Below are 26806 nucleotides of genomic sequence, written 5' to 3'. Positions count from 1 at the left end.
AATGTTATCCTATTAGTTATGATAACTCAGTAAATCAGTAATGTCAGTAAGACAAGTGGGTGTAATAAAGTAACCTGGAGGGTGTGGGCGTGGGCGAGCGTGGGCTGACGCAGGAGTGAGTGGAGGAGCAGCTGTCCGTCTTGTAGAGTTATCCTGGCGGAGCGACGGCCATCTTGGTCTTCCTGGACGGCCAACACCCGGCCAGCCTCCACCAGCCTCTTGACGGCCAACACCCGGCCAGCCTCCACCAGCCTCTTGACGGCCAACACCCGGCCAGCCTCTACCAGCCTCTTGACAGGCTCACTCATCCTGCGGAGGTCCTCAACATGTGGACAGTGTCAGCCCCATTATCACATGTGGACAGTGTCAGCACCATTATCACCTGTGGTCAATGTCAGCCCCATTATGACCTGTGGTTAGTGTCAGCCCCATTATCACCTTTAGTCAGTGAGAGACCCATTACCAGTAAACCACATCTACCATATTCACCACAAACAGCACATTACACTACACATAAACTGAAGCCAGTGAAGGAAAGCACCTACTGGCAAAGGGTTGGTGCTGGACCTATAGCTCCAGCCCCCCTCTACTGGCAGGCGGTTGGTGCTGGACCTGTAGCTCCAGCCCCCCTCTACTGGCAGAGAGTTGGTGCTCGACCTGTAGCTCCAGCCCCCCTCCCCTAGTGGCAGAGGGTTGGTGCTGAACCTGTAGCTCCATCCCCCCCTCTACTGGCATGGGGTTGGTGCTGAACCTGAAGCTCCATCCCCCCCTCTACTGGTACGGGGTTGGTGCTGGACCTGTAGCACCAGCCCCCTCTACTGGCAGGGGGTTGGTGCTAGACCTGTAGCTCCAGCCCCCCTTTACTGGCTGGGGGTTGAAGCTGGACCTGTAGCACCAGCCCCCCTCTACTGGAAGTGGGTTGATGCTGCACCTGTAGTTCTAGCCACCCTTTACTGGCAGGGGGTTGATGCTGGACCTGTAGCTCCAGCCCCCCTCTACTGGCAGGGGGTAGGTGTTGGGCATGTAGCTCCAGCCCCCCTATACTAGCATGGGGTAGGTGCTGGACCTGTAGCTCCAGCCCCCTTCTACTGGTAAGGGGTCGGTGCTTGACCTGTAGCTCCAGCCCCCCTCTACTGGCAGTGGGTTGGTGCTGGACCTGTAGCTTCAGCCCCCCTCAACTGGCAGGGGGTAGGTGCTTGACCTGTAGCTCCAGCCCCCCTCTACTGGCAGTGCTTTGGAGCTGGACCTGTAGCTCGAGCCCCTCTATACTGGCAGGGGGTTGGTGCTGGGCCTGTAACTCCAACCCCCCCCCCTCCCTCAATTGGCAGAGGGAGGTTGGTGCTGGACCTGTAGCTCCAGCCCTTCCTCAACTGGCATAGGGTTGGTGTTGGACCTGTAGCTCCAGACCCCCTCTATTGGCATGGGGTTGGTGCTGGACCTGTAGCTTCAGCCCCCCTCTACTGGCAGGGGGTTGATGCTGGAGCTGTAGTTCCAGCCCCCCCCTCTACTGGATGGGGTTGGTGCTGGACCCATAGCTTCAGCCCCCTTCTACTGGCACGAGGTTGGTGCTGGACCTGTAGCTCCAGCCCCCCTCTACTGACAGGGGGGTTGGTGCTGAACCTGAAGCTCCAGCCCCCCTCTACTAGCAGGGGGTTGGTGCTGGACCTGTAACTCCAGCCCCCCTCTACTAGCAGGGGGTTGGTGCTGGACCTGTAGCTCCAGCGTCCCCTCTACTGGCAGGGGGTTGGTGCTGGCCCTGTAACTCCAGGCCCCCTCTACTGGCATGGAGTTGGTGGTGGACCTGTAACTCCAGCCCCCCTCTAATGGCAGGGGGATGGTGCTGGACCTGCAGCTCCAGCCCCCCTCCCCTAGTGGCAGAGGGTTGGTGCTGAACCTGTAGCTCCAGCCCCCCCTCTACTGGCAGGGGGTTGGTGCTGAACCTGAAGCTCCATCCCCCCCCCCTCTACTGGTACGGGGTTAGTGCTGGACCTGTAGCACCAGCCCCCTCTACTGGCAGGGGGTTGGTGCTGGACCTGTAGCGCCAGCCCCCCTCTACTGGCAGGGGGTTGGTAATGGACCTGTAGCTCCACCCCCCTCTACTGGCAGGGGGATGGTGCTGGACCTGTAGCTCCAGCCCCCCCCTCTACTGGCAGTGGGTTGGTGCTGGACCTGAAGCTCCACCCCCCCTCTACTGGCAGGGGGTTGGTGTTGGACCTGTAGCTCCAGCCCCCCCTCTACTGGCATTGGGTAGGTGCTGGACCTGTAGCCCAGCCCCCTTCTACTGGCAAGGGGTTGGTGCTTGACCCGTAGCTCCAGACCCCCTCTATTGGCATGGGGTTGGTGCTGGACCTGTAGCTTCAGCCCCCCTCTACTGGCAGGGGGTTGATGCTGGAGCTGTAGTTCCAGCCCCCCCCCTCTACTGGATGGGGTTGGTGCTGGACCCATAGCTTCAGCCCCCTTCTACTGGCACGAGGTTGGTGCTGGACCTGTAGCTCCAGCCCCCCTCTACTGACAGGGGGGTTGGTGCTGAACCTGAAGCTCCAGCCCCCCTCTACTAGCAGGGGGTTGGTGCTGGACCTGTAACTCCAGCCCCCCTCTACTAGCAGGGGGTTGGTGCTGGACCTGTAGCTCCAGCGTCCCCTCTACTGGCAGGGGGTTGGTGCTGGCCCTGTAACTCCAGGCCCCCTCTACTGGCATGGAGTTGGTGGTGGACCTGTAAATCCAGCCCCCCTCTAATGGCAGGGGGATGGTGCTGGACCTGCAGCTCCAGCCCCCCTCCCCTAGTGGCAGAGGGTTGGTGCTGAACCTGTAGCTCCAGCCCCCCCCTCTACTGGCAGGGGGTTGGTGCTGAACCTGAAGCTCCATCCCCCCCCCCTCTACTGGTACGGGGTTAGTGCTGGACCTGTAGCACCAGCCCCCTCTACTGGCAGGGGGTTGGTGCTGGACCTGTAGCGCCAGCCCCCCTCTACTGGCAGGGGGTTGGTAATGGACCTGTAGCTCCACCCCCCTCTACTGGCAGGGGGATGGTGCTGGACCTGTAGCTCCAGCCCCCCCTCTACTGGCAGTGGGTTGGTGCTGGACCTGAAGCTCCACCCCCCCTCTACTGGCAGGGGGTTGGTGTTGGACCTGTAGCTCCAGCCCCCCCTCTACTGGCATTGGGTACGTGCTGGACCTGTAGCCCAGCCCCCTTCTACTGGCAAGGGGTTGGTGCTTGACCCGTAGCTCCAGACCCCCTCTATTGGCATGGGGTTGGTGCTGGACCTGTAGCTTCAGCCCCCCTCTACTGGCAGGGGGTTGATGCTGGAGCTGTAGTTCCAGCCCCCCACCCCTCTACTGGATGGGGTTGGTGCTGGACCCATAGCTTCAGCCCCCTTCTACTGGCACGAGGTTGGTGCTGGACATGTAGCTCCAGCCCCCCTCTACTGACAGGGGGGTTGGTGCTGAACCTGAAGCTCGAGCCCCCCACCTCTACTGGCAGGGGGATCGTGCTGGACATGTAGCTCCAGCCCCCCTCTACTGGCATGGGGTTGGTGCTGGACCTGTAATTCCAGCCCTCGTCTACTAGCAGGGGGTTGGTGCTGGACCTGTAACTCCAGCCCCCCTCTACTAGCAGGGGGTTGGTGCTGGACCTGTAGCTCCAGCGTCCCCTCTACTGGCAGGGGGTTGGTGCTGGCCCTGTAACTCCAGGCCCCCTCTACTGGCATGGAGTTGGTGGTGGACCTGTAACTCCAGCCCCCCTCTAATGGCAGGGGGATGGTGCTGGACCTGTAGCTCCAGCCCCCCTCTACTGGCAGGGGGTTGGTAATGGACCTGTAGCTCCACCCCCCCTCTACTGGCAGGGGGATGGTGCTGGACCTGTAGCTCCAGCCCCCCCTCTACTGGCAGTGGGTTGGTGCTGGACCTGAAGCTCCACCCCCCCTCTACTGGCAGGGGGTTGGTGTTGGACCTGTAGCTCCAGCCCCCCTTCTACTGGCATTGGGTAGGTGCTGGACCTGTAGCCCAGCCCCCTTCTACTGGCAAGGGGTTGGTGCTTGACCCGTAGCTCCAGCCCCCCTCTACTGGCAGTGGGTTGGTGCTGGACCTGTAGCTCCAGCCCCCCTCTACTGGCAGGGTGTTGGTGCTGGACCAGTAGCTCCAGATCCCCCACCCGTCTACTGGATGGGGTTGGTGCTGGACCTGTAGCTTCAGCCCCCCTCTACTGACAGGGGGGTTGGTGCTGGACCTGAAGCTCGAGCCCCCCCCCCTCTACTGGCAGGGGGGATCGTGCTGGACATGTAGCTCCAGCCCCCCTCTACTGGCATGGGGTTGGTGCTGGACCTGTAACTCCAGCCCCCCTCTACTGGCAGGGGGATTGGGGCTGGACCTGTAGCTCCAGCCCCCCTCTAGTGGCAGGGGGTTGGTGATGGGCCTGTAGCTCCAGCCCCCCTCTACTGGCAGGGGGTTGATGCTGGACCTGTAGTTCCAGCCCCCCCCCTCTACAGGATGGGGTTGGTGCTGGACCTGTAGCTTCAGCCCCCTTCTACTGGCATGGGGTTGGTGCTGGACCTGTAACTCCAGCCCCCCTCTACTGGCAGGGGGGTTGGGGCTGGACCTGTAGTTCCAGCCCACCTCTACTGGCAAGGGGTTTGTGCTGGACCTGTAGCCCCAGGCCCCCTCTACTGGCAAGGGGTTCGTGCTGGATTTGTAGCTTCAGCGTCCCCCCCTCTACAGGCAGGGGGTTGGTGCTGGACCTGTAGCTCCAGCGTCTCTCTACTGGCAGAGGGTTGGTGCTGGACCTGTAACTCCAGCCCCCCTCTACTGGCATGGAGTTGGTGCTGGACCTGTAACTCCAGCCCCCTCTACTGGCAGAGAGTTGGTGCTGGACCTGTAGCTCCAGCCCCCCTTACCTAGTGGCAGAGGGTTGGTGCTAAACCTATAGCTCCAGCCTCCCTCTACTGGCAGGGGGTTGGTGCTGAACCTGAAGCTCCTTCCCCCTCTCTACTGGTACGGGGTTGGTGCTGGACCTGTAGCACCAGCCCCCTCTACTGGCAGGGGGTTGGTGCTGGACCTGTAGCTCCAGCACCCCTCTACTGGCAGGAGGTTGGTGCTAGACCTGTAGCTCCAGCCCCCCTCTACTGGCTTGGGGTTGAAGCTGGACCTGTAGCGCCAGCCCCCCTCTACTGGCAGGGGGTTGGTGCTGGACCTGTAGCTCCAGCCCCCCCTCTACTGGCAGTGGGTTGGTGCTGGACCTGAAGCTCCAGCCCCCCTCTACTGGAAGTGGGTTGGTGCTGCACCTGTAGCTCCAGCCCCCCTCTACTGGCAGGGGGTTCGTGCTGGATTTGTAGCTTCAGCCCCCCCCCCTCCCTCTACTGACAGTGGGTTGGTGCTGGACGTGTAGCTCCAGCACCCCCCCCCCCCCCTCTACAGGCAGGGGGTTGGTGCTGGACCTGTAGCTCCAGCCCCCCCTCTACTGGCAGTGGGTTGGTGCTGGACCTGAAGCTCCAGCCCCCCTCTACTGGAAGTGGGTTGGTGCTGCACCTGTAGCTCCAGCCCCCCCTCTACTGGCAGGGGGTTCGTGCTGGATTTGTAGCTTCAGCCCCCCTCTACTGACAGGGGGGTTGGTGCTGGACCTGAAGCTCGAGCCCCCCCCCCTCTACTGGCAGGGGGGATCGTGCTGGACATGTAGCTCCAGCCCCCCTCTACTGGCATGGGGTTGGTGCTGGACCTGTAACTCCAGCCCCCCTCTACTGGCAGGGGGATTGGGGCTGGACCTGTAGCTCCAGCCCCCCTCTTGTGGCAGGGGGTTGGTGATGGGCCTGTAGCTCCAGCCCCCCTCTACATCCAGGGGGTTGATGCTGGACCTGTAGTTCCAGCCCCCCCCCCTCTACAGGATGGGGTTGGTGCTGGACCTGTAGCTTCAGCCCCCTTCTACTGGCATGGGGTTGGTGCTGGACCTGTAACTCCAGCCCCCCTCTACTGGCAGGGGGGTTGGGGCTGGACCTGTAGTTCCAGCCCACCTCTACTGGCAAGGGGTTTGTGCTGGACCTGTAGCCCCAGGCCCCCTCTACTGGCAAGGGGTTCGTGCTGGATTTGTAGCTTCAGCGTCCCCCCCTCTACAGGCAGGGGGTTGGTGCTGGACCTGTAGCTCCAGCGTCTCTCTACTGGCAGAGGGTTGGTGCTGGACCTGTAACTCCAGCCCCCCTCTACTGGCATGGAGTTGGTGCTGGACCTGTAACTCCAGCCCCCTCTACTGGCAGAGAGTTGGTGCTGGACCTGTAGCTCCAGCCCCCCTTACCTAGTGGCAGAGGGTTGGTGCTAAACCTATAGCTCCAGCCTCCCTCTACTGGCAGGGGGTTGGTGCTGAACCTGAAGCTCCTTCCCCCTCTCTACTGGTACGGGGTTGGTGCTGGACCTGTAGCACCAGCCCCCTCTACTGGCAGGGGGTTGGTGCTGGACCTGTAGCTCCAGCACCCCTCTACTGGCAGGAGGTTGGTGCTAGACCTGTAGCTCCAGCCCCCCTCTACTGGCTTGGGGTTGAAGCTGGACCTGTAGCGCCAGCCCCCCTCTACTGGCAGGGTGTTGGTGCTGGACCTGTAGCTCCAGCCCCCCCCCCTTCTACTGGCAGGGGGATGGTGCTGGACCTGTAGCTCCAGCCCCCCCTCTACTGGCAGTGGGTTGGTGCTGGACCTGAAGCTCCAGCCCCCCTCTACTGGAAGTGGGTTGGTGCTGCACCTGTAGCTCCAGCCCCCTCTACTGGCAGGGGGTTCGTGCTGGATTTGTAGCTTCAGCCCCCCCCCCCTCCCTCTACTGACAGTGGGTTGGTGCTGGACGTGTAGCTCCAGCACCCCCCCCCCTCTACAGGCAGGGGGTTGGTGCTGGACCTGTAGCTCCAGCCCCCCCTCTACTGGCAGTGGGTTGGTGCTGGACCTGAAGCTCCAGCCCCCCTCTACTGGAAGTGGGTTGGTGCTGCACCTGTAGCTCCAGCCCCCCTCTACTGGCAGGGGGTTCGTGCTGGATTTGTAGCTTCAGCCCCCCCCCCCTCCCTCTACTGACAGTGGGTTGGTGCTGGACGTGTAGCTCCAGCACCCCCCCCCCCTCTACAGGCAGGGGGTTGGTGCTGGACCTTTAGCTCCAGCGTCCACTCTACTGGCAGTGGGTTGGTGTTGGACCTGTAACTCCAGCCCCCCTCTACTGGCATGGAGTTGGTGCTGGACCTGTAACTCCAGCCCCCCTCTAATGGCAGGGGGATGGTGCTTGACCTGTAGCTCCAGCCGCCCTCTACTGGCAGAGAGTTGGTGCTGGACCTGTAGCTCCAGCCCCCCTCCCCTAGTGGCAGAGGGTTGGTGCTGAACCTGTAGCTCCAGTCCCCCTCTACTGGCAGGGGGTTGGTGCTGAACCTGAAGCTCCATCCTCCCCTCTACTGGTACGGGGTTGGTGCTGGACCTGTAGCACCATCCCCCTCTACTGGCAGGGTGTTGGTGCTGGACCTGTAGCTCCAGCACCCATCTACTGGCTGGGGGTTGAAGCTGGACCTGTAGCGCCAGCCCCCCTCTACTGGCAGGGGGTTGGTAATGGACCTGTAGCTCCACCCCCCTCTACTAGCAAGGGGATGTTGCTGGACCTGTAGCTCCAGCCCCCCCCCTCTACTGGCAGTGGGTTGGTGCTGGACCGGAAGCTCCAGCCCCCCTCTACTGGAAGTGTGTTGGTGCTGCACCTGTAGCTTCAGCCCCCTCTACTGGCAGGGGGTTGGTGTTGGGCCTGTAGCTCCAGCCCCCCCCCCCCCCCTCTCAACTGGCATGGGGTAGGTGCTGGACCTGTAGCCCAGCCCCCTTCTACTGGCAAGGGGTTGGTGCTTGACCCGTAGCTCCAGCCCCCCTCTACTGGCAGTGGGTTGGTGCTGGACCTGTAGCTCCAGCGCCCCTCAACTGGCAGAGGGTAGGTGCTGGACCGGTAGCTCCAGCCCCCTTCTACTGGCAGGAGGTTGATGTTGGATCTGTAACTCCAGCCCAACTCTACTGGCAGTGCTATGGATCTGGACCTGTAGCTCGAGCCCTCTATAGTGGCAGGGGGTTGGTGCTGGACCTGTAGCTCCAGCCCCCTCTACTGGCAGGGGGTTGGTGCTGGACCTGTAGCTCCAGCCCAATTCTACTGGCAGGGAGTTGGTGCTGGACCTGTAGCTCCAGCCTCCCCTCTACAGGCAGGGGGTTGGTGCTGGACCTGTAGCTTGAGCCCCTCTATACTGGCAGGGGGTTGGTGCTGGACCTCTAGCTCCAGCCCCTACTCTACTGGCAGGGGGTTGGTGCTGCACATGTAGCTCCAGCCCCCCTCTACTGGCAGGGTGTTGGTGCTGGACCAGTAGCTCCGACCTCCCTTCAACTGGCAGGGGGTAGCTGCTGGACCTGTAGCTCCAGATCCCCCCCCCCCCCCAACTCAACTGGCAGGGGGGGTTGGGTTGGTACTGGACCTGTAGCTTCAGCCCCCCTCTACTGGCAGGGAGTTGGTGCTGGACCTGTAGCTCCAGCCCCCCCCTCTACTGGCAGTGGGTTGGTGCTGGACCTGTAGCTCCAGCCCCCCTCTACTGGCATGGGGTAGGTGCTGGACCTGTAGCTCCAGCCCCCCTCTACTGGCATGAGGTTGGTGCGGGACCTGTAGCTCCAGCCCCTCTCTACTGGCAGTGGGTTGGTGCTTGACCTGTAGCTCCAGCGCCCCTCAACTGGCAGGGGGTTGGTGCTGGACCGGTAGCTCCAGCCCCCTTCTACTGGCAGGGGGATGATGTTGGACCTGTAACTCCTGCCCAACTCTACTGGCAGTGCTTTGGTGCTGGGCCTGTAACTCCAACCCCCCCCCTCCCTCAACTGGCTGAGGGAGGTTGGTGCTGGACCTTTAGCTCCAGCCCTTCCTCTACTGGCATGGGGTTGGTGTTAGACCTGTAGCTCCAGCCCTTCCTCTACTGGCATGGGGTTGGTGTTGGACCTGTAGCTCCAGCCCCCCTCTACTGGCAGGGGGTTGATGCTGGACCTGTAGTTCCAGCCCCCCCTCTACTGGATGGGGTTGGTGCTGGACCTGTAGCTTCAGCCCCCTTCTACTGGCACGGGGATGGTGCGGGACCTGTAGCTCCAGCCCCCCTCTACTGACAGGGGGGTTGGTGCTGGACCTGAAGCTCGAGCCCCCCCCCCTCTACTGGCAGGGGGGATCGTGCTGGACATGTAGCTCCAGCCCCCCTCTACTGGCATGGGGTTGGTGCTGGACCTGTAACTCCAGCCCCCCTCTACTGGCAGGGGGGTTGGGGCTGGACCTGTAGTTCCAGCCCACCTCTACTGGCATGGGGTTGGTGCTGGACCTGTAACTCCAGCCCCCCTCTACTGGCAGGGGGGTTGGTGCTGGACCTGTAGCCCCAGGCCCCCTCTACTGGCAAGGGGTTGGTGCAGGACCTGTAGCTCCAGGCCCCCTTCAACTGGCAGGGGGTTCGTGCTGGATTTGTAGCTTCAGCCCCCCCCCCCTCTACAGGCAGGGGGTTGGTGCTGGACCTGTAGCTCCAGCGTCTCTCTACTGGCAGGGGCTTGGTGTTGGACCTGTAACTCCAGCCCCCCTCTACTGGCATGGAGTTGGTGCTGGACCTGTAACTCCAGCCCCCCTCTACTGGCAGGGGGATGGTGCTGGACCTGTAGCTCCATCCCCCCTCTACTAGCAGAGAGTTGGTGCTGGACCTGTAGCTCCATCCCCCTCTCTACTGGTACGGGGTTCAAGCTGGACCTGTAGCACCAGCCCCCTCTACTGGCAAGGGGTTGGTGCTGGACCTGTAGCTCCAGCACCCCTCTACTGGCAGGGGGTTGGTGCTAGACCTGTAGCTCCAGCCCCCCTCTACTGGCTTGGGGTTGAAGCTGGACCTGTAGCGCCAGCCCCCCTCTACTGGCAGGGAGTTGGTGCTGGACCTGTAGCTCCAGCCCCCCTCCTCTACTGGCAGGGGGATGGTGCTGGACCTGTAGATCCAGCCCCCCTCCCCTCTACTGGCAGTGGGTTGGTGCTGGACCTGAAGCTCCAGCCCCCCCCCACTACTGGAAGTGGGTTGGTGCTGCACCTGTAGCTCCAGCCCCCCCTCTACTGGCATGGGGTAGGTGCTGGACCTGTAGCTCCAGCCCCCTTCTACTGGCAAGGGGTTGGTGCTTGGCCTGTAGCTCCAGCCCCCCCCTCTACTGGCAGGGGGTTGATGTTGGACCTGTAGCTCGAGCCCCTCTATACTGGCGGGGGGTTGGTGCTGGACCTGTAGCTCCAGCCCCTTCTCAACTAGCAGGGGGTTAGTGCTGAACGTGCAGCCCCGCCCCCCCCCCTCTACTGGCAGGGGGTTGGTGCTAGACCTGTTGCTCCAGCCCCCCTCTACTGGCAGGAGGTTCGTGCTGAATCTGTAGCTCCAGCCCCCCTGTACTGACAAGGGGTTGGTGCTGAACCTGTAGCTCCAACCCCCCTCTGCTGGTAGGGGGTTGGTGCTGGACCTGTAGCTTTAGCCCCCCTCTACTGGCAGGGGGTTGGTGCTAGACCTGTAGCTCCAGCCCCCCTGTACTAGCTGGGGGTTGGTGCTGGACCTGTAGCTCCAGCTCCCCCCCCCCCCTCTCTACTGGCAGGGGGTTGGTGCTGAACCTGTAGCTCCAGCCCCCCTCTACTGGCAGGGGGTTGGTGCAAGACCTGTAGCTCCAGCCCCCCCTCTACTGGCAGGGGGTTGATACTGGACATGTAGCTCCAGCCCCCCTCTACTGTCAAGGTGTTGGTGCTGGAATTGTAGCTCCAGCCCCTCCCCTCTACTGGCAGGGGGGTTGGTGCTGAACCTGTAGCTCCAGCCACCCTCTACTTGCAGGGGGTTAGTGCTGGCCTTGTAGCTCTAGCCCCCCCCCTCTACTGGCAGGGGGTTGGTCCTATAACTGTAGCTGCAGCCCCCCTTTTTTGGCAGGGGGTTGGTCTTGGACCTGTAGCTCCAGCTCCCCTCTACCGGCAGGGGGTTGGTGCTGGACTTGTAGCTCAAGCCCCTCTCTACTTGCAGGGGGTTGGTGCTGGACCTGTAGCTCTTGTCCCCCTCTATTGGCAGAGAGTTGGTGCTGGACCAGTAGCCCCTCTACTGGCAGGGGGTTGGTCTTATAACTGTAGCTGCAGCCCCCCTTTTTTGGCAGGGGGTTGGTCCTGGATCTGTAGCTCCAGCACCCCGCTGCTGGTAGGGGGACGGTGCTGGACCTGTAGCTCCAGCCCCCCTTTACTGGCAGGGGGTTGGTGCCGAACCTGTAGCTTCAGCCCCCCTCTACTGGCAAGGGGTTGGTGCCGAACCTGTAGCTCCAGCCCCCCTCTACTGGCAGGGGGTTGGTGCCGAACCTATAGCTCGAGCCCCCCCTTTACTGGCAAGGTGGTTGGTGCTGAACCTGTAGCTCCAGCCCCCCCTTTACTGGCAGGGTGGTTGGTGCTGAACCTGTAGCTCCAGCCCCCCTCTACTGGCAGGGGGTTGGTGCCGAACCTATAGCTCCAGCCCCCCCTTTACTGGCATTGTGGTTGGTGCTGAACCTGTAGCTCCAGCCCCCCTCTACTGGCAGGGTGGTTGGTGCTGGACCTGTAGCTCCAGCCCCCCTCTACTGGCAGGGGGGGGTTGGTGCTGGACCTGTAGCTCCAGCCCCCCTCTATTGGCAGGGGGTTGGTGCTGGACCTGTAGCTCCAGCCCCCCTCTACTGGCAGGGGGTTGGTGCTGGACCTGTAGCTCTAGCCCCCTCTACTGGCAGGGGGGGTTGGTGCTGGACCTGTAGCTCCAGCTGCCCTCTACTGGCAGGGGGTTGGTGCTGGACCTTTAGCTCCAGCCCTCCTCTACTGGCAAGGGGTTGGTGCTGGCATTGTTTGGGAGTTTGTTGGCAGTTTCAAGGCTTCAGTCTCTTCGAACCCAGCAGCGGTCTGTTTTGGTTCACTGTCTTCCTGGATGCTTTCCCGGTAGGTTGGTGGAGTGTCACCCGCTCTCTGTGCCTCTGTGAGAGGGGCCAGGATCCCTGGTTCAAAAGAGGATCATGGGTTAAATCACCATGCAGGCCTGAAATGGATCCCATGTTTCCTTTCACCTGATGTATCTGTTCACCTACCTGAATATATTTTTCTAGGAGTAAGACAACTATTTTAGATTGTTTGTTAAGGAAAGTCAGTAGTTGACCTTGGGGAACCCCAATAAACCTAAGAACAGGCTTCCTCTCCTCAAAGCGCAACTCAATATCTTGTGATATGACCTATGAGAGAAAATAAAAAACTTACTGTTAATTGCTTCTTGGGTATCTCTCCAGTAATTCCCTGAACTTTATTCATGATGCTGGAGGCTGAGTCTCCCAGGTGTACGGGGTCAGCTGTGGCACCTGTCTCTGTGGTCATCATCTCCAGGGCCTCCCTGATGGTCTCCTGCACCTGTCATTACCAACACAAACATTAATGGTGGAGGCTGAGTCTCCCAGGGGCCAGATTCACGAAGCAGTTACGCAAACACTTACGAACCTGTCCATCTTTTCTCAATCTTTGGCGGCTTTGTTTACAATTATTAAACAGTTAATGAGCTCCGAAACACCAGGAGGCTGTTTATAACAATAACAACAGTTGAATGGGAAGTTTTCATGCTTGTAAACTGTTTAATAAATGTAACCAAAGCCGTCAAAGATTGAGGAAAGATGTACACGTTCGTAAGTGCTTTCGTGAATCTGGCCCCAGGTGTACGGGGTCAGCTGTGGCACCTGTCTCTGTGGTCATCATCCCCAGGGCCTCCCTGATGGTCTCCTGCACCTGTCATTACCAACACAAACATTAATGGTAGAGGCTGAGTCTCCCAGGTGTACGGGGTCAGCTGTGGCACCTGTCTCTGTGGTCATCATCTCCAGGGCCTCCCTGATGGTCTCCTGCACCTGTCATTACCAACACAAACATTAATGGTGGAACCTGGACTATAATGAAGCATCAGGCTCTGAGTAAAGTAACTGGACCATAATGAAGCATCAGGCTCTGAGTAAAGTAACTGGACTATAATGAAGCATCAGGCTCTGAGTAATGTAACTGGACTATAATGAAGCATCAGGCTCTGAGTAAAGTAACTGGGCTATAATGAAGCATCAGATTGAGTAAAGTAATTTGACAATATAAGTAATGTTTCTCTACACAGACCACAGTGTAGAGAAACACCAAGATGACAGTTGAATTTATTAATAAAAATGTTTCAAGTGTTAGAGCAAAAAGTTTCCTATACATGAAGTCAACTCTCATCTTTATGTGTCTCTATGTCAAAAGTGTTTATACAGAGGCAATACTACACTCAGTTGGGTGAAAACAATGTGACCTTCAGCAGCGTACCTTCACTGAGGTGTGGATAGTCTTGACATTTGGGAAAAGTTCCTGGCACTTCTGGAGCCAATCTTCAATCTTCATGCTGCACTCATCAGCTGTGCCTATGGTTGTGTCAACCTCCTGTAGGGTGTTGACTATGTCGAGGTTCCCCAACATGGCCTGCAGCTGAGTCTTCCCTTCCTCTCCTTGTGTTGTCATATCTATCACACTGGTATCCTCCAGTTCCAAGAGCTGCATTGCTGACTTGTTCTGCTCTACCAGAGCATAGAGTCTGTCCTGGAGCTGGAGGTGGTGAGTCTTCCAGTCCCCCAGCTGCCCCCGGTACTCCCCCAGCTGGAACAGTACCTCTTCACAGCTAATAATGAGGCTGCTGATGCTGCTCTTCTGCTCCTGCACCAGGGAACGTAACTTCTTACTGATGCCTCTGGCGGGACCTTCATAAGGTTTTGCTGGCATTGCTTCCTGAGTTGTTAGCTGGATATTTTTGAGTTTCCTAACTAAAGCCTCCACAGCATAGCTAATTGGGAACTGAGTTGCAGCTGTGGCAGCGTGCTCGGCACGGCAGCTGGGGCAGGTCAGCTGACCATTCTTGATAGCATTGTCAATACACTGGGAGCAGAATGTGTGGCCGCACGGCAGTGTGCGAGGTCGTAGCTGATTGTCATCATAATCATTAAAACACACTGAACATTCCTCTGGCTTGTTATCCTGTGGATAAAATATTTGGTAAATCTAGATGTATTTACAATAAAAAATAATATTACAGTACTGCACAATATTTCCTGATAAAAATTACATATTATTTTCATAATTTCTTTGTACAGAGGAGCCTCGGTATTTGCACTACTCTCAATTTGCACTGCTAACCGGCCACTGAGGCCGAGGTGTGCAGATAACGGCGGATAGCCGCAACCAGACCTAACACATGATGTACTCCCAGCCTGATCAACCAAGCATCAATGTTCCAAGGACCCCCTCCAGAAAGCCGCCGTCTCAATCTCCACCAGAAAAGAAATAGACGGCTGCAACTGAACAAACCGACCACCAAGACTGAAAGAGCAAAACCCCTGCGCAGGAGAGCATGAAGCTCACCAACCCAACCCCCAGAGGCCAATGCCAACAGAAACAGAACCTTGGAAAACAATCTTGAACTGAAGGGGCCACCACAAACCGAGGAAAAGAGGGCAAAAGAGAGCACCCAGTCCAAGGACCAAACGGTTCCGGCAGCACATGAGCTGGCCAGAGGTGAAACTATACATGAGAAAGCTTGCAGAATGGGGCGGAAATGACATTCACCCTAAACACAAGCTGGAGCGGCTCCGCCAGCGCTGCAAGATAAGAGGCGACAGTAATAAGCATCAAATGATGGTCATGAAAAAGCCAAGAAAGAAAGGACAAAACAACCGAACAGAAATTAAAGACAGCCTACAAAGAGAGAGGAAATGGCGAAAAGAACACCAGGAAACTTCATATTGTTGCCGAGAAGAAGCTCGCAGGTGAGACACCTTCAATGAACCCACCTGATCACCATACAAGTGGTGATACACCCACGCCAAAAAGACCAGACATGAAGAGCAAAGGAGTAGACCAAACCAGCCATGTGCCAGACTATCCAATCTGCTGAAAGAGGCAGAGTCGCGGAAAATGCCCCGGGAACATAGGATTAACCCTTAAACCACGCAATACATACATACATATACGATGGTAGTAACTTTCCCAAAACTGCTCAATTCATACATATATGATTGAGGGTCTAGCGAACAATTTGAAATGCCCCGTGAGGGATAGGAGCAGGTATAGTCAAGCCGACCCCGAATGTAAACAGACACCACCCGGGGAAAAAATCCAGCATAGGCCGCCATTGACTGCAGGCCTCAGTTGCCCGACAGAGACCATGGCGAGCGCATCACGTTCCACCAACCGACCCTGCTCAGTAAAGCGCACATAGCGGCCTTTGACTGAGGATGAAATTAATCAGAATTTTTTCCTGGATGGTGATGAACCTGATATTGACTACTCCGAGTGAACATGCTGGTGCCACGAGGGCTAGGCCTAGCTCCTCACCCATGCTTCCCCACCCACAATTGACACCATTTCATGCCAATCCACATAGTTCATGTGTTACTTTGTCAGATTTTTATGTTTTGGTCGACAATTTGGAGAGAGGTGAATCATTTTCTGGTTTTAGTGATTTAGAATCAGAAAATAGTTTTGCTACCACTGGTGCCAGTGGAGTGTGTGGTGTTGCCAAGCAACATTTTGTTGTGTCAGCAGCATCTAGTCCAACCATGCGGCACCGCATGGCACCACATGGGGACACTGATGAACAAAGCCCCTCAACATCAACTAATTTTCTATCATCGTCCCTTTCCACCCGTACTGTTTCTAGACGGGCTTCAGTTCCTGGTCCATGGATTCCTCGCCGTGGTGCCGCTGTTGCCTTTCGAAAGACACCAGGTGTATATGTGTAGAGTGATGGGACAGATTTTGTTCCAGAAATTACTGCCTTTGACAATTCAGATGTTGGGATTACAGACCTTTTCCCTGATACAGGTGACAATATGTTTGAAATGGACTACCTTACTGCATATTTTGATGAGCCGCTCATGCAACATATTGTTCAGGAAACGAACAAATATGCAGCTGATCTCATTCGTGAGGAGTTATCCTATTTTTCACGATTACAACGATGGAAAGATACAACTTTAGGTGAAATGTATGTGTTTTTGGCACTGTGTATGTAGATGAAGCATTGTGTCAAACATGTACTCGACCATTATTGGTGCAAAGACCAGAATGTTCCAACACCATTGTTCGGGAAATATATGTCTCGAGACAGATTTGCGATACTCCTCATGTGTCTTCATTTTGCAAGTAATGAAAACTAAACTGAAGATGATAGACTTTGGAAGGTGAGGCACATCCTGAATGAACTTGTTGGAGAATACAGTGATTTCTATGTACCAGCTCACAAGATGGTGATTGACGAATCCCTTGTGCTTTTTAACCCTTAAACTGCGCAAGACTGCGTATAAAGTTTTGAGTAACTGACACAAAAGTGCGCAACACTGCAAGTGCAGTTTTGGAGTACTTCGCAAGATTTAAATAGCAGCGGATACACAGGGTTCACATCACCTTCCTCAGGGCTCTTGTAAACAGACGCCATTTAAAAAAAATCATGGGCAACATTCCTGGGTGTGAGAGCCTCAGTACTGAGTGAGCCACCAAGGCTGGCGCACGCAGCATGAGCTCACAGCATTGCTGTTCAGCTTGAGACTACAGCATCGCATAAAAATGCTAAAAATATATGTAACTGGTATTATTTAGAGATGATAGTATTACAGAAGATCCCTGACTGTGATATAAATGACCAGGATTCTGATAACAGCAGGATTGTTGTGATAGTTTGCGCTATACTGTGTGAGAAGTAATGTTGAGGGTAGGAGGGCTGTAGCATAGTCTGCCGAATCTATGCAGCCACCTATTGTTCTTTGCACTTACTATATACCATCTTAGTGGTTTGCTATGGTGAACAAATCATGTGATACTTATATATAATGTCTGTATTTAGTGAATTAAAGCACAAACAGTATGGTGGGAGGAGGCTGTGGTCAGGTGAGGTGATGGAGGGAGTGGCTGCCAGTGGCAGGCTGCCTGATGTGCCGGCCAGTCCTTGCTGCCTTTTGACTCAGCATACCAATTTAGTGGTTCGTTATGCTGAACAAAAATGTAGATACAGTGGTACCTCGAATAACGAATTTAATCCGTTCCAGCACCGTGATCGTCATGTGAAATGTACGTCACACAAAACGAATGTCCCTTTTGACAATAATGGAAATCAAATTAATCCGTTCTACCACCGAAAAACATCAATATGATATTCGATGTTTTAAATAATGGAGCAGCCTACCTTACATTCACTGAACAAACCTTTATGGCATTTTTCTTTCTTCAAATGTGTTCAATATGTCTTTTTCATCTGTCTTATAGCAAAAGGTTCGTTCGGTGTTCGGCAGGTAGGCTGCTCCATGTTTCTTAAGCTGCTAAGAGGTCCTCGGGAGATTTACACAAAAAAAAAAAATCTAAAAAATAATTTTGTCTTCTAAAAATGTTAATTTGTGTTCCCTGAGCACAGGAAAAATAAAAAATAAATCGTAGGTGACATATTTTGGCCACAAATGGCCGAGGAAGTCTGACAAAATGTGGGCGTTGACAGAGCGGTCGTGAGTGGCGGTCAGCATCACCTGAGCTGTCAGGCGAGAGTTGCCACAAAGATATTATTACCTAATTATTTCAATGTTTCTGATTGATTTTTTCTTTGTTTTTTTTTTGCAGTAATATTATTCAATAGTGTGATAGATTTATATAATAAAAGGGGTGAATCATCGCTATACTCAAAAGTATGGTGTGCATATTAGTGATTCAATTATTATGTTCATAAAACAATAAACAAACAGGTTTACTGTTATTACACTTTAGACATAGGTTATATATAATTATCTGCATGTTTTGTTCACCATAACAAACCACTAAGTTGGTATTATGAGTCGAAAAGCAACGAGGAGTGACCGCCACACACCAGCCAGTTACTCGTTGCCATTCCCTCAACAATGCCTCACTCACTCACTTTCTCCTCCCATCATCCTGTTTTTTATGAAATGATGCCCCCATTTCAATGTCTTTCTCCATGTATTGATATATCACAATAATATGAATTCTATGTGTATTGAAAGGTCCATCAGAGGTAGAACTACTGGAGGTCATAGACCAAGTGCATGGGGAACTGCATGCACAACCGGCCATGGAATGGGTAAGGGGCTGCATAATAAAGAAAAAATGAATTGTGGGTGCAGTAGTACCCTAGGTTGCAATTCTTTTGACCATGTTGTGGCGCATTCGACTAGAGCAAGCATCTGGGAATGCCAAGCCCATAGGTTCGAACCACTCATCACGGTTAATGTGATTTGTTCATTAAATTTATTATAATCTGAGAGCAGCAGTACACCGAGAACTTCAACAAGATCTTGTAGATCTGAGGCAAAGTGAAATTGACACCAGTAATTCCATCTATCATCATACTATCATGCAAGAGGAGCCACACATCTATGTATCATCCAATAAAATCAGCAGACTTCTAGATGTTACTACTGCTCGGCTTAGACTCGGTTACAAGTATCTCTGGGAATTCTTATTATCTGCTGATGTAGACCTGACCAAATGTAAACTGTCAACAAAATTATTCGCACACCCTCCGTCACTATGTGATGGAGTGCGAAAAGATACGTGAATTTAGAGACAATTCTATGACCAATGTTCCAGCGATGTGTCAATATTTCATTCAAAATGATCTGCTACCAGAAATTTTAGCCAAATATCCCCAGTTTGCTAACTGTAGGTAGTAACTAAGTGATTGTAACCTATCCACCGCTGCCCACTGGATGGGGGGCGGTATGCAGGACAAACATATAAATTGTGACACTAGCTCTCCACATATGTCAGTTGCTTAATTTAGAACCTGTAGTTGAGGTCGATCTCGAACCCTTGTTGATGTGATGACTTATATTGAATTTTGTAACTAGCTCATCAAGATTGTAACTTGCTTAGCTAAATGAATTGTGGGGTTCAGTCCCTGAGCCCATTATGTGCCTCTGTAATCCTTTCCACTACCGCCCACAAGATGGGTATGGGGTGCATAATAAATGAACTAACTAAACAAAATTTATTATATTTTCAAATAGGCCAGAGAGACGGAAATAACAGTTTCAAATGAGATTGACAAACTTGATGTTCAAAAGTCATTGATTCAAGAATGGCGATCTGACCTACAAATGATTTGTCAGGAGTTAGAGTTAAACACTGGAACAACCTCGAAAAACATCAAATATTCTATCGACATTCATGAAGTTTGTCACCTGAATGCATTAACATGTGCTGTATTATAGTTCTACGTTCTCTAAATTTTTTGCCACACTCGGCACATTGAAAAGGTCTCTCATCCGCATGCACCATCCTGTGAGTCTTCACATACGACGAAAAAATATGGTTGAAAACATCTTGATAACTTGAATTATTTATTAGTCACAAGAATGACAGAAATAGAAACTTTATATAAAACCTTTCCCAGACAAATATTTTTTAAGTAAAACCGCAGATATTTGTAGTTGTATAAAAGTGGCAGTTTAGACACTCCGTAAATTGACAACATTGAAATTGAAATTTAAATAAGTTTATTGAGGTAAAATACACACAAAGGGATGAGGTAGCTCAAGCTATTCTCACCCCATTCAGTACAACGTGTTAATACATACATAGACACACATCACAAATAAACATATTGCCAAACATTCTGAGAGATAAACATATACATTTCCTCCTTCACAAGTAGTATGTTATCAGACGTACACACACATACTTTTATGACCTAGGTATACTGTATAGACAATTTGCAAGACACATGCAGATAATTCAACAAAATATTACAATCTTGGTGCAAAATTCTTATATCTCTCAAGAATATCATCAACCTTTCCGTTGTGACACATCCAGGCTATTTGTTCAGGAACAGTCCTTATCTCAGTGTTTCTATATACATTAATCAACGGACAATCAAGAACATAATGGGCCAGGGTGTGAGACCTTAACATACCACATAGTTTACACTTCGTGTCATTATCATGAACATCTATCCCATATTCCCAGTAATATTTGTACCCAAGCCTGAGCCGCATGTACACAGAGTCACTCCAAGCATTTCTCCTTTTACCATAAGTGAAATGGGTGTTTTGACTCACATACATGTAGTGTTGCATGGTTTGACTACTCTCATACATTATCTCTCTCCTCTCCACTCCCGCCTGTGCCTGAATATTTCTGATTTTGCTTCTTATTTGTCTCATTGTGAATTCACATTCAATGTCAACTTGTGGTTTTGATGTGGCACGTTTGGCCAAGTCATCCGCCACCTCGTTGAGCACTATTCCAACATGAGATGGAATCCACATGAATTTCACACTATAACCTTTCAGCTGTATCTCAGTTATTCTTCTCTTACAGTCCTCAACTATAGACATGAAGACTGGGTTTCGACTGTTTAAGGACTCCAGTGCTCCTCGGCTATCGACAAATACAAAAACATTTTTGTCGTCATGACGTACTTCCTCCAAACACGCCAGAATGGCCTGCAGTTCAGCTTGTGTGGATGATATATAATTACTAAGCCGGAGTTCAATTATCCTGTCCACAGTCCCAAACTCCGTATATTCCCTTATTAGGACACCACACCCGGCCCTGCCATCCTCCGCCACCGACCCGTCGCAATATACATGTAAACTGTTGCCTCTTGGTAACCGAGATATCATGCTTCCATACAAACACCGTAATTGTCCCGATTCATGATGAATCTTTTTCTCCTTGAGGGGTACAATTTCGACGTCTATTTTCTGTGCTTTCCAGGGAGCAGACATATTACACTGTCGAGAGGGTTTACAGCAGTCAAGTACGTCGTATTCCCTGAGGTCATGAGCTAATCCCCTTGTGTAGCGTGGCTCCCTCAGTTTCCTGGAAGTGTGTACGTCACTCAAGCAGGTCTGAACCCTCTGAAACAGCTTGTCCCCTCCTTTTCTCCGCAAGAAACGAATAGATACTCTAGTGTTAATGTCACTTAATTAATTGCTGTTATAATTGCTGGCATATCAGCCTCTTGTACACACGTGGCACTTCTCTGCTCAAATTGTCACAAATTGAAATAATGGTATAAACTACAATAATGCACGGAGGAAGAGGCTGATATGCCAGCAAACACTCTCCAGGAAACAATCTGTCTTGGATAAGTCGTTCCACAACATTGACGCTTGGATCGTCGACTTGATTTGGCGTCACCAGCTTTTTATTTTCGTCTAATTTCTTTGTAAAAAGATACTTTTTCAGATTAAAATTATGTTTTTTCGTGTTGTACGTTCAGCACCAACATTATAATGAGTAAATATATCATATTTATTCATTACTAACGTATTGCCAGGAAGTTTTCTGATGCTTGTGTAGCTTGTGTTAGCTTGTGGTAATTAGACGGACCGAGCTGGGGTTGAACAAATACCTGCGTTCACAGTACATCCGCATCGCCAGTGTGGTGTTTGCGTGTTGCTGAGGAACTCTTGGTTGTAGGGTTGATATAAAGCCATTGCTTGGTTACTGACTTTAATACTTATAAACGATTACATGACTAGTAGCTACCAAGCTTGGCGTCCTGTACACTTTCTTGTTTACCTCTTTGCTGGCAGCTGAGCCACAACACATATAAACGTTTTCTCTGAACATGACAATCACTAAACTACTTGTGAAGGAGGAAATGTATATGTTTACCTCTCAGAATGTTTGGTAATATGTTTATTGTTTGTAATGTGTGTATATATGTATTAACACGATGTTCTGAACGGGGTGAGAATAGCTTGAGCTACCTCATCCCTTTGTGTGTATTTTACATCAATAAACTTATTTCAATTTCAATTTAATTTAATAACTATATGCCTGTCAAGTAGAAGATTTTAATTATTAATTGCATTATATTGTCGTTTTAATAGTGAACACGTACACATGCGAGAGTGGTAAAAATATTAGTGTGCGATGTTGTCAATTTACGGAGTGACTAAACTGCCACTTTTATACAACTACAAATATCTGCAGTTTTACTTAAAAAATATTTGTCTGGGAAAGGTTTTATATAAAGTTTCTATTTCTGTCATTCTTGTGACTAATAAATAATTTAAGTTATCAAGATGTTTTCAACCATATTTTTTCGGCGTTCGTCTATTCCAACATGGGCGACCATTTTGGAAACGCGATACTTGGGTTGACCCAACTGATAATTGGGTCAATTCCATTATGGTTCGGAGCACATCCACTATGGGAGAGCTGTTTCCTTCAAAAAAATATAATCATGTAGCATTATGTTAAAAGAAACAATTCCAAGTATATTCTTTGATTGAAAAACATGGGGATAAATACAAGCGTTAATTGTAAATGACCAATTATAAACAAAAATAAGAAGTAGGAAAAATGATATGTGGAACCAGACAAAAACATTGGAACGCTTAGGTGATGAGAGGGTAAACAACCGTCGCCATTTTAGCAGCACCCGCCGTCGCCATTTTAGCAGCACGAGCATTAAGGGAAAACCTTGACACACACTGCACCTATCATAAAGAAGAAGCACCACCATTGACCGCCAAGTGCTCACATCAAGTCTAACTCTAAGAAACAACACTCAAGCCTTGACGCTTCTCCCAACATCCGGGGGAGAAAACCTTCACACAAACTGCACCTGTCATAAAGAAGATGAAGACTCACCAGTGTCCACAGTGTCCGAAGGTATTCACCCGTCCTGGACATGTGAAACGTCACATGTTAGTGCATTCAGGTGATAAACCTCATGAATGTCCAGAGTGTGGGAAGAGATTCAGTGAGCATGGAAATATGAAGCGTCACATGATGGTGCATGCGGATGAGAGACCTTTTCAATGTGCCGAGTGTGGCAAAAAATTTAGAGAACGTAGAACTATAATACAGCACTTGTTAGTGCATTCAGGTGACAAACCTCATGAATGTCCAGAGTGTGGGAAGAGATTCAGTCAGCGTGGACATATGAAGACTCACAGGATGGTGCATGCGGATGAGAGACCTTTTCAATGTGCCGAGTGTGGCAAAAAATTTAGAGAACGTAGAACTATAATACAGCACTTGTTAGTGCATTCAGGTGACAAACCTCATGAATGTCCAGAGTGTGGGAAGAGATTCAGTCAACGTGGAAGTATGACGACTCACATGCTAGTGCATTCAGGTGAGAAACCACATGAGTGTCCAGAGTGTGGGAAGAGATTCAGTCAACGTGGAAGTATGACTACTCACATGTTAGAGCATTCAGGCGACAAGCCTCACGAGTGTCCAGAGTGTGGGAAGAGATTCAGTCGTCTTGGTGATATGAAGAGGCACAAAATGACACATGCATATAATAGGCTAAACACTTAGTGTGTGGAAGGTAATTAAGAGAATGTTGAAGCATAATGAAGCACGTACAGGTATATTAACTTAACTTTAATCTAAAAGTGTGTGTGTGCTCTCACAATGTCAGTTTGATGTTCTTCAAAGGTAATTCTATTTTGTTTGAGAAATACACTTCACCATGAAAGGTAAAGATCAAGATATTTTATTATATTGTTCTTTATGAAGTTAGATGACCAAGCAAGAACTAGAGAAGCTGTCACTATAGGAAAATTCAAAATTGCTTATAAGTATAGAATATCTCTTTAGTTTAGCAAAGATAAATCAAAGCTTTAAATGTTTTTCTTCATATTTATGTAAATAATAATGTGCTTTCTGTTTTTGTTCTCTGTGAAAATTTATTTAAAATGTAATATACTCTGTAGCTAAGTTATGGACATTATTGTTGTAATATTATTTAGCATTGTTGCTGGTGAAGAAGACAGTCTGAGACATACTTAAGATGAGACCATTTGATTGATAGGGAAATGTAGGTTAATCAAGGAATTTTCTCATCAGATTCATATGCAAACTGATGTCTATTTTATATTTTTTCTTTAGGCATATTTATGAATAATACTCTTGATTATAAATGTTTCACCGAAGAGTTTATTGAAGGCAGATTGGCATTTATAACTGTCAGTCAAGTTAATATGAAATTTAAATTTATATTACTCTAGAAATTTACATAACTCTAAATTTACCAGAAATTTATATTACTCTAGCCTAACTTTATCAGTTATGCTGTAATTGTCTTGGAATATTATTTTACCCGATTTACCTGAGGGCCACTAACCTTAGTGGCCTCGATAAAAACGGGAAGCTGGCAGCTTGTTGAAGGTTTCCTTCCCCCCCCCCACCCACCAATTTTCCTTGATTTTTTCCAGGTATATTTTGAAATTCAGCACATTTTGGCAGTTATGGCGTTGGCGGGTAGTCAGTTCCATCGATCAATAACCCTGTGGGTGAAAAAGCCTGATTCAAAGTTATATGAGCTTAATTAGCAATAATATTATCCTGATTCATATAATCCTCTGTCAATTATATTATCCAAACTGGCAAATATATTAGGATGATTGTGAATTACATAAACCTTACCCAGCAAACATTTTCATGTTTTTAAAACATCCTAAAAACGACATTTCATTGTTTTCAGCACGTTATAATTACGTTTAGAAAATGTTTTTTGAGAACTTTTATATACAACCTTAGAACGTAAATAATTAACATTTCTAAAAACTTTTTTATAATCTTTTAATTACCTACATTAAAACGTTTAGGGTAAATTAGGGTATAATAATTTTTTAATTCATATCTGAAATAGAAAGGGAGAGAAAGAAGAAGAATATCTGAGAAAGAAAATGGACATCCTATATAATGTATGTGTAAATTACAAATAAATAGGGTACAAAAGAGATTAAAATATTATATTTATTTAATTAAGAATGAGTAATACAACAAAATATATGTATAGCTCGAAATATATAGACTATATCTATAACAGAATATAAAAGTAAAATTTAAAAATCTATAAAAATCTATATATGCAATATGTGAACACATAGATTTTGTGATCAAGCAGCCTGTGATTCATGTCATGCTGAGATCAGTTGACGTTACAAGCAGTTATTGTTACTTAAAACTAAAACAAGTAAATTTTCCGAGTATACATATAACACTATAGTTTTTCTATGACTAATAATAAAAATCTATTAATCAAAGTTTAGACTAATTAACTAAAATAAAATCTACAAGTGAATGTAAACAGTCAAGTATAATATTCATGTAGAAAGAGAAAGAAAAGAGAGAGAGAAGGAAAGAAAGAGAAAGAAAGAAAGGGAGAAAGAGAGAGAGAAGAAAAGAAAAAAGTCATGTATAATATTCATATTAGCACCATGCAATATAACTTCGATTAAGTAAAAATCTCAGACATTTTTAAATCAAATGAAATATGAGAGCCAGAGAGAGAGAGCGAGAGCCAGAGAGAGAGAGAGTCAGAGCCAGAGAGAGAGAGAGAGAGAGCCAGCCAGAGCCAGAGAGAGAGAGAGCGAGCCAGAGAGAAAGAGAGAGCCAGAGAGAAAGAGAGAGCCAGAGAGAAAGAGAGAGCCAGAGAGAGAGAGAGCCAGAGCCAGAGAGAGCCAGAGCTAGAGAGAGAGTCAGAGCTAGAGAGAGAGTCAGAGCCAGAGAGAGAGAGCCAGAGAGAGAGAGAGCCAGAGAGAGAGAGCCAGAGAGAGAGAGCCAGAGAGAGCGAGAGCCAGAGAGAGCGAGAGAGCCAGAGAAGAGAGAAAGAGAGAGGGCAGAGCCAGAGAGAGAGAGCCAGAGAGAAAGAGAGAGCCAGAGAGAAAGAGAGAGCCAGAGAGAGAGAGCCAGAGAGAGAGAGAGAGAGAGCCAGAGAGAGAGAGAGAGCCAGAGCCAGAGAGAGAGCCAGAGAGAGAGAGCGTGAGCCAGAGCCAGAGAGTGAGTCAGCGCTAGAGAGAGAGTCAGAGCCAGAGAGAAAGAGCCAGAGAGAGAGAGCCAGAGAGAGAGAGAGCCAGAGAGAGAGAGAGCCAGAGAGAGCCAGAGAGCGAGAGCCAGAGAGAGCGAGAGAGCCAGAGAAAGAGAGAGAGAAAGAGAGGGAGAGAGAGAGAGAGAGAGAGAGAGAGAGAGAGAGAGAGAGAGAGAGAGAGAGAGAGAGAGAGAGAGAGAGAGGGCCAGAGCCAGAGAGAGGGCCAGAGCCAGAGAGAGAGCCAGAGAGAGAGAGCCAGAGAGAAAGAGAGAGAGAGAGAGCCAGAGCCAGAGAGAGAGCCAGAAGAGAGAGAGAGCAGAGAGCCAGAGAGAGAGAGAGAGCAAGAGAGCCAGAGAGAGAGAGCAAGAGAGCCAGAGAGAGAGAGAGAGCCAGAGAGAGAGCAAGAGAGCCAGAGAGAGAGCCAGAGAGCCAGAGAGAGAGCAAGAGAGCCAGAGAGAGAGAGAGCAAGAGAGCCAGAGAGAGAGAGAGCAAGAGAGCCAGGAGAGAGAGCGAGAGAGAGAGCCAGAGAGAGAGAGAGCAAGAGAGCAGAGAGAGAGAGCAAGAGAGCCAGAGAGAGAGAGAGAGCCAGAGAGAGAGAGCAAGAGAGCCAGAGAGAGAGAGAGAGAGCCAGAGAGAGAGAGAGAGAGAGAGCCAGAGAGAGAGCAAGAGAGCCAGAGAGAGAGAGCAAGAGAGCCCGAGAGAGAGAGCAAGAGAGCCAGAGAGAGAGAGCAAGAGCCAGAGAGAGCAGAGAGCCAGAGCGAGAGAGCAAGAGAGCCAGAGAGAGAGAGCAAGAGAGCCAGAGAGAGAGCCAGAGAGAGAGAGCCAGAGAGAGAGCCAGAGAGAGAGAGCAGAGAGAGAGAGAGAGAGAGAGAGATGAGAGAGAGAGATGAGAGAGAGAGACAGAGAGAGAGAGAGAGAGAGAGAGATGAGAGAGAGAGAGGGAGAGAGAGAGAGAGAGAGAGAGATGAGAGA

At 50.8% G+C, this 26806-nt stretch overlaps 1 protein-coding gene across 1 annotated transcript; it reads right to left on the bottom strand.

Moving 5' to 3' along the window:
- Positions 1–12579: 12579 nt before the first annotated feature.
- On the bottom strand, positions 12580–14126 carry LOC138371286 (uncharacterized). The gene is made up of 2 exons (XM_069336078.1): positions 13324–14126; positions 12580–12881 (listed from the first exon to the last, which is right to left on the bottom strand). Exons 1-2 carry the CDS (start codon positions 13771–13773, stop codon positions 12729–12731), a joined length of 603 nt encoding a protein of 200 aa, XP_069192179.1. The 5' UTR covers positions 13774–14126; the 3' UTR covers positions 12580–12728.
- Between the last annotated feature and the right edge of the window lie 12680 nt (positions 14127–26806).

This window comes from Procambarus clarkii, chromosome 35, assembly GCF_040958095.1.
Source record: "Procambarus clarkii isolate CNS0578487 chromosome 35, FALCON_Pclarkii_2.0, whole genome shotgun sequence".
NCBI lineage: Eukaryota > Metazoa > Arthropoda > Malacostraca > Decapoda > Cambaridae > Procambarus > Procambarus clarkii.
Note: the sequence above shows the minus strand (reverse complement) of the source record. Positions and strands in the feature narration are given on the sequence as shown.

Coding starts and splice junctions, on each gene's coding strand:
- LOC138371286 (XM_069336078.1), bottom strand. CDS start 13,773: ATGCCAGCAAAACCTTATGAAGGTCCCGCCAGAGGCATCAGTAAGAAG. Junction 12,882..13,323: donor CTATCCACACCTCAGTGAAG/GTACGCTGCTGA, acceptor TGGTAATGACAG/GTGCAGGAGACCATCAGGGA.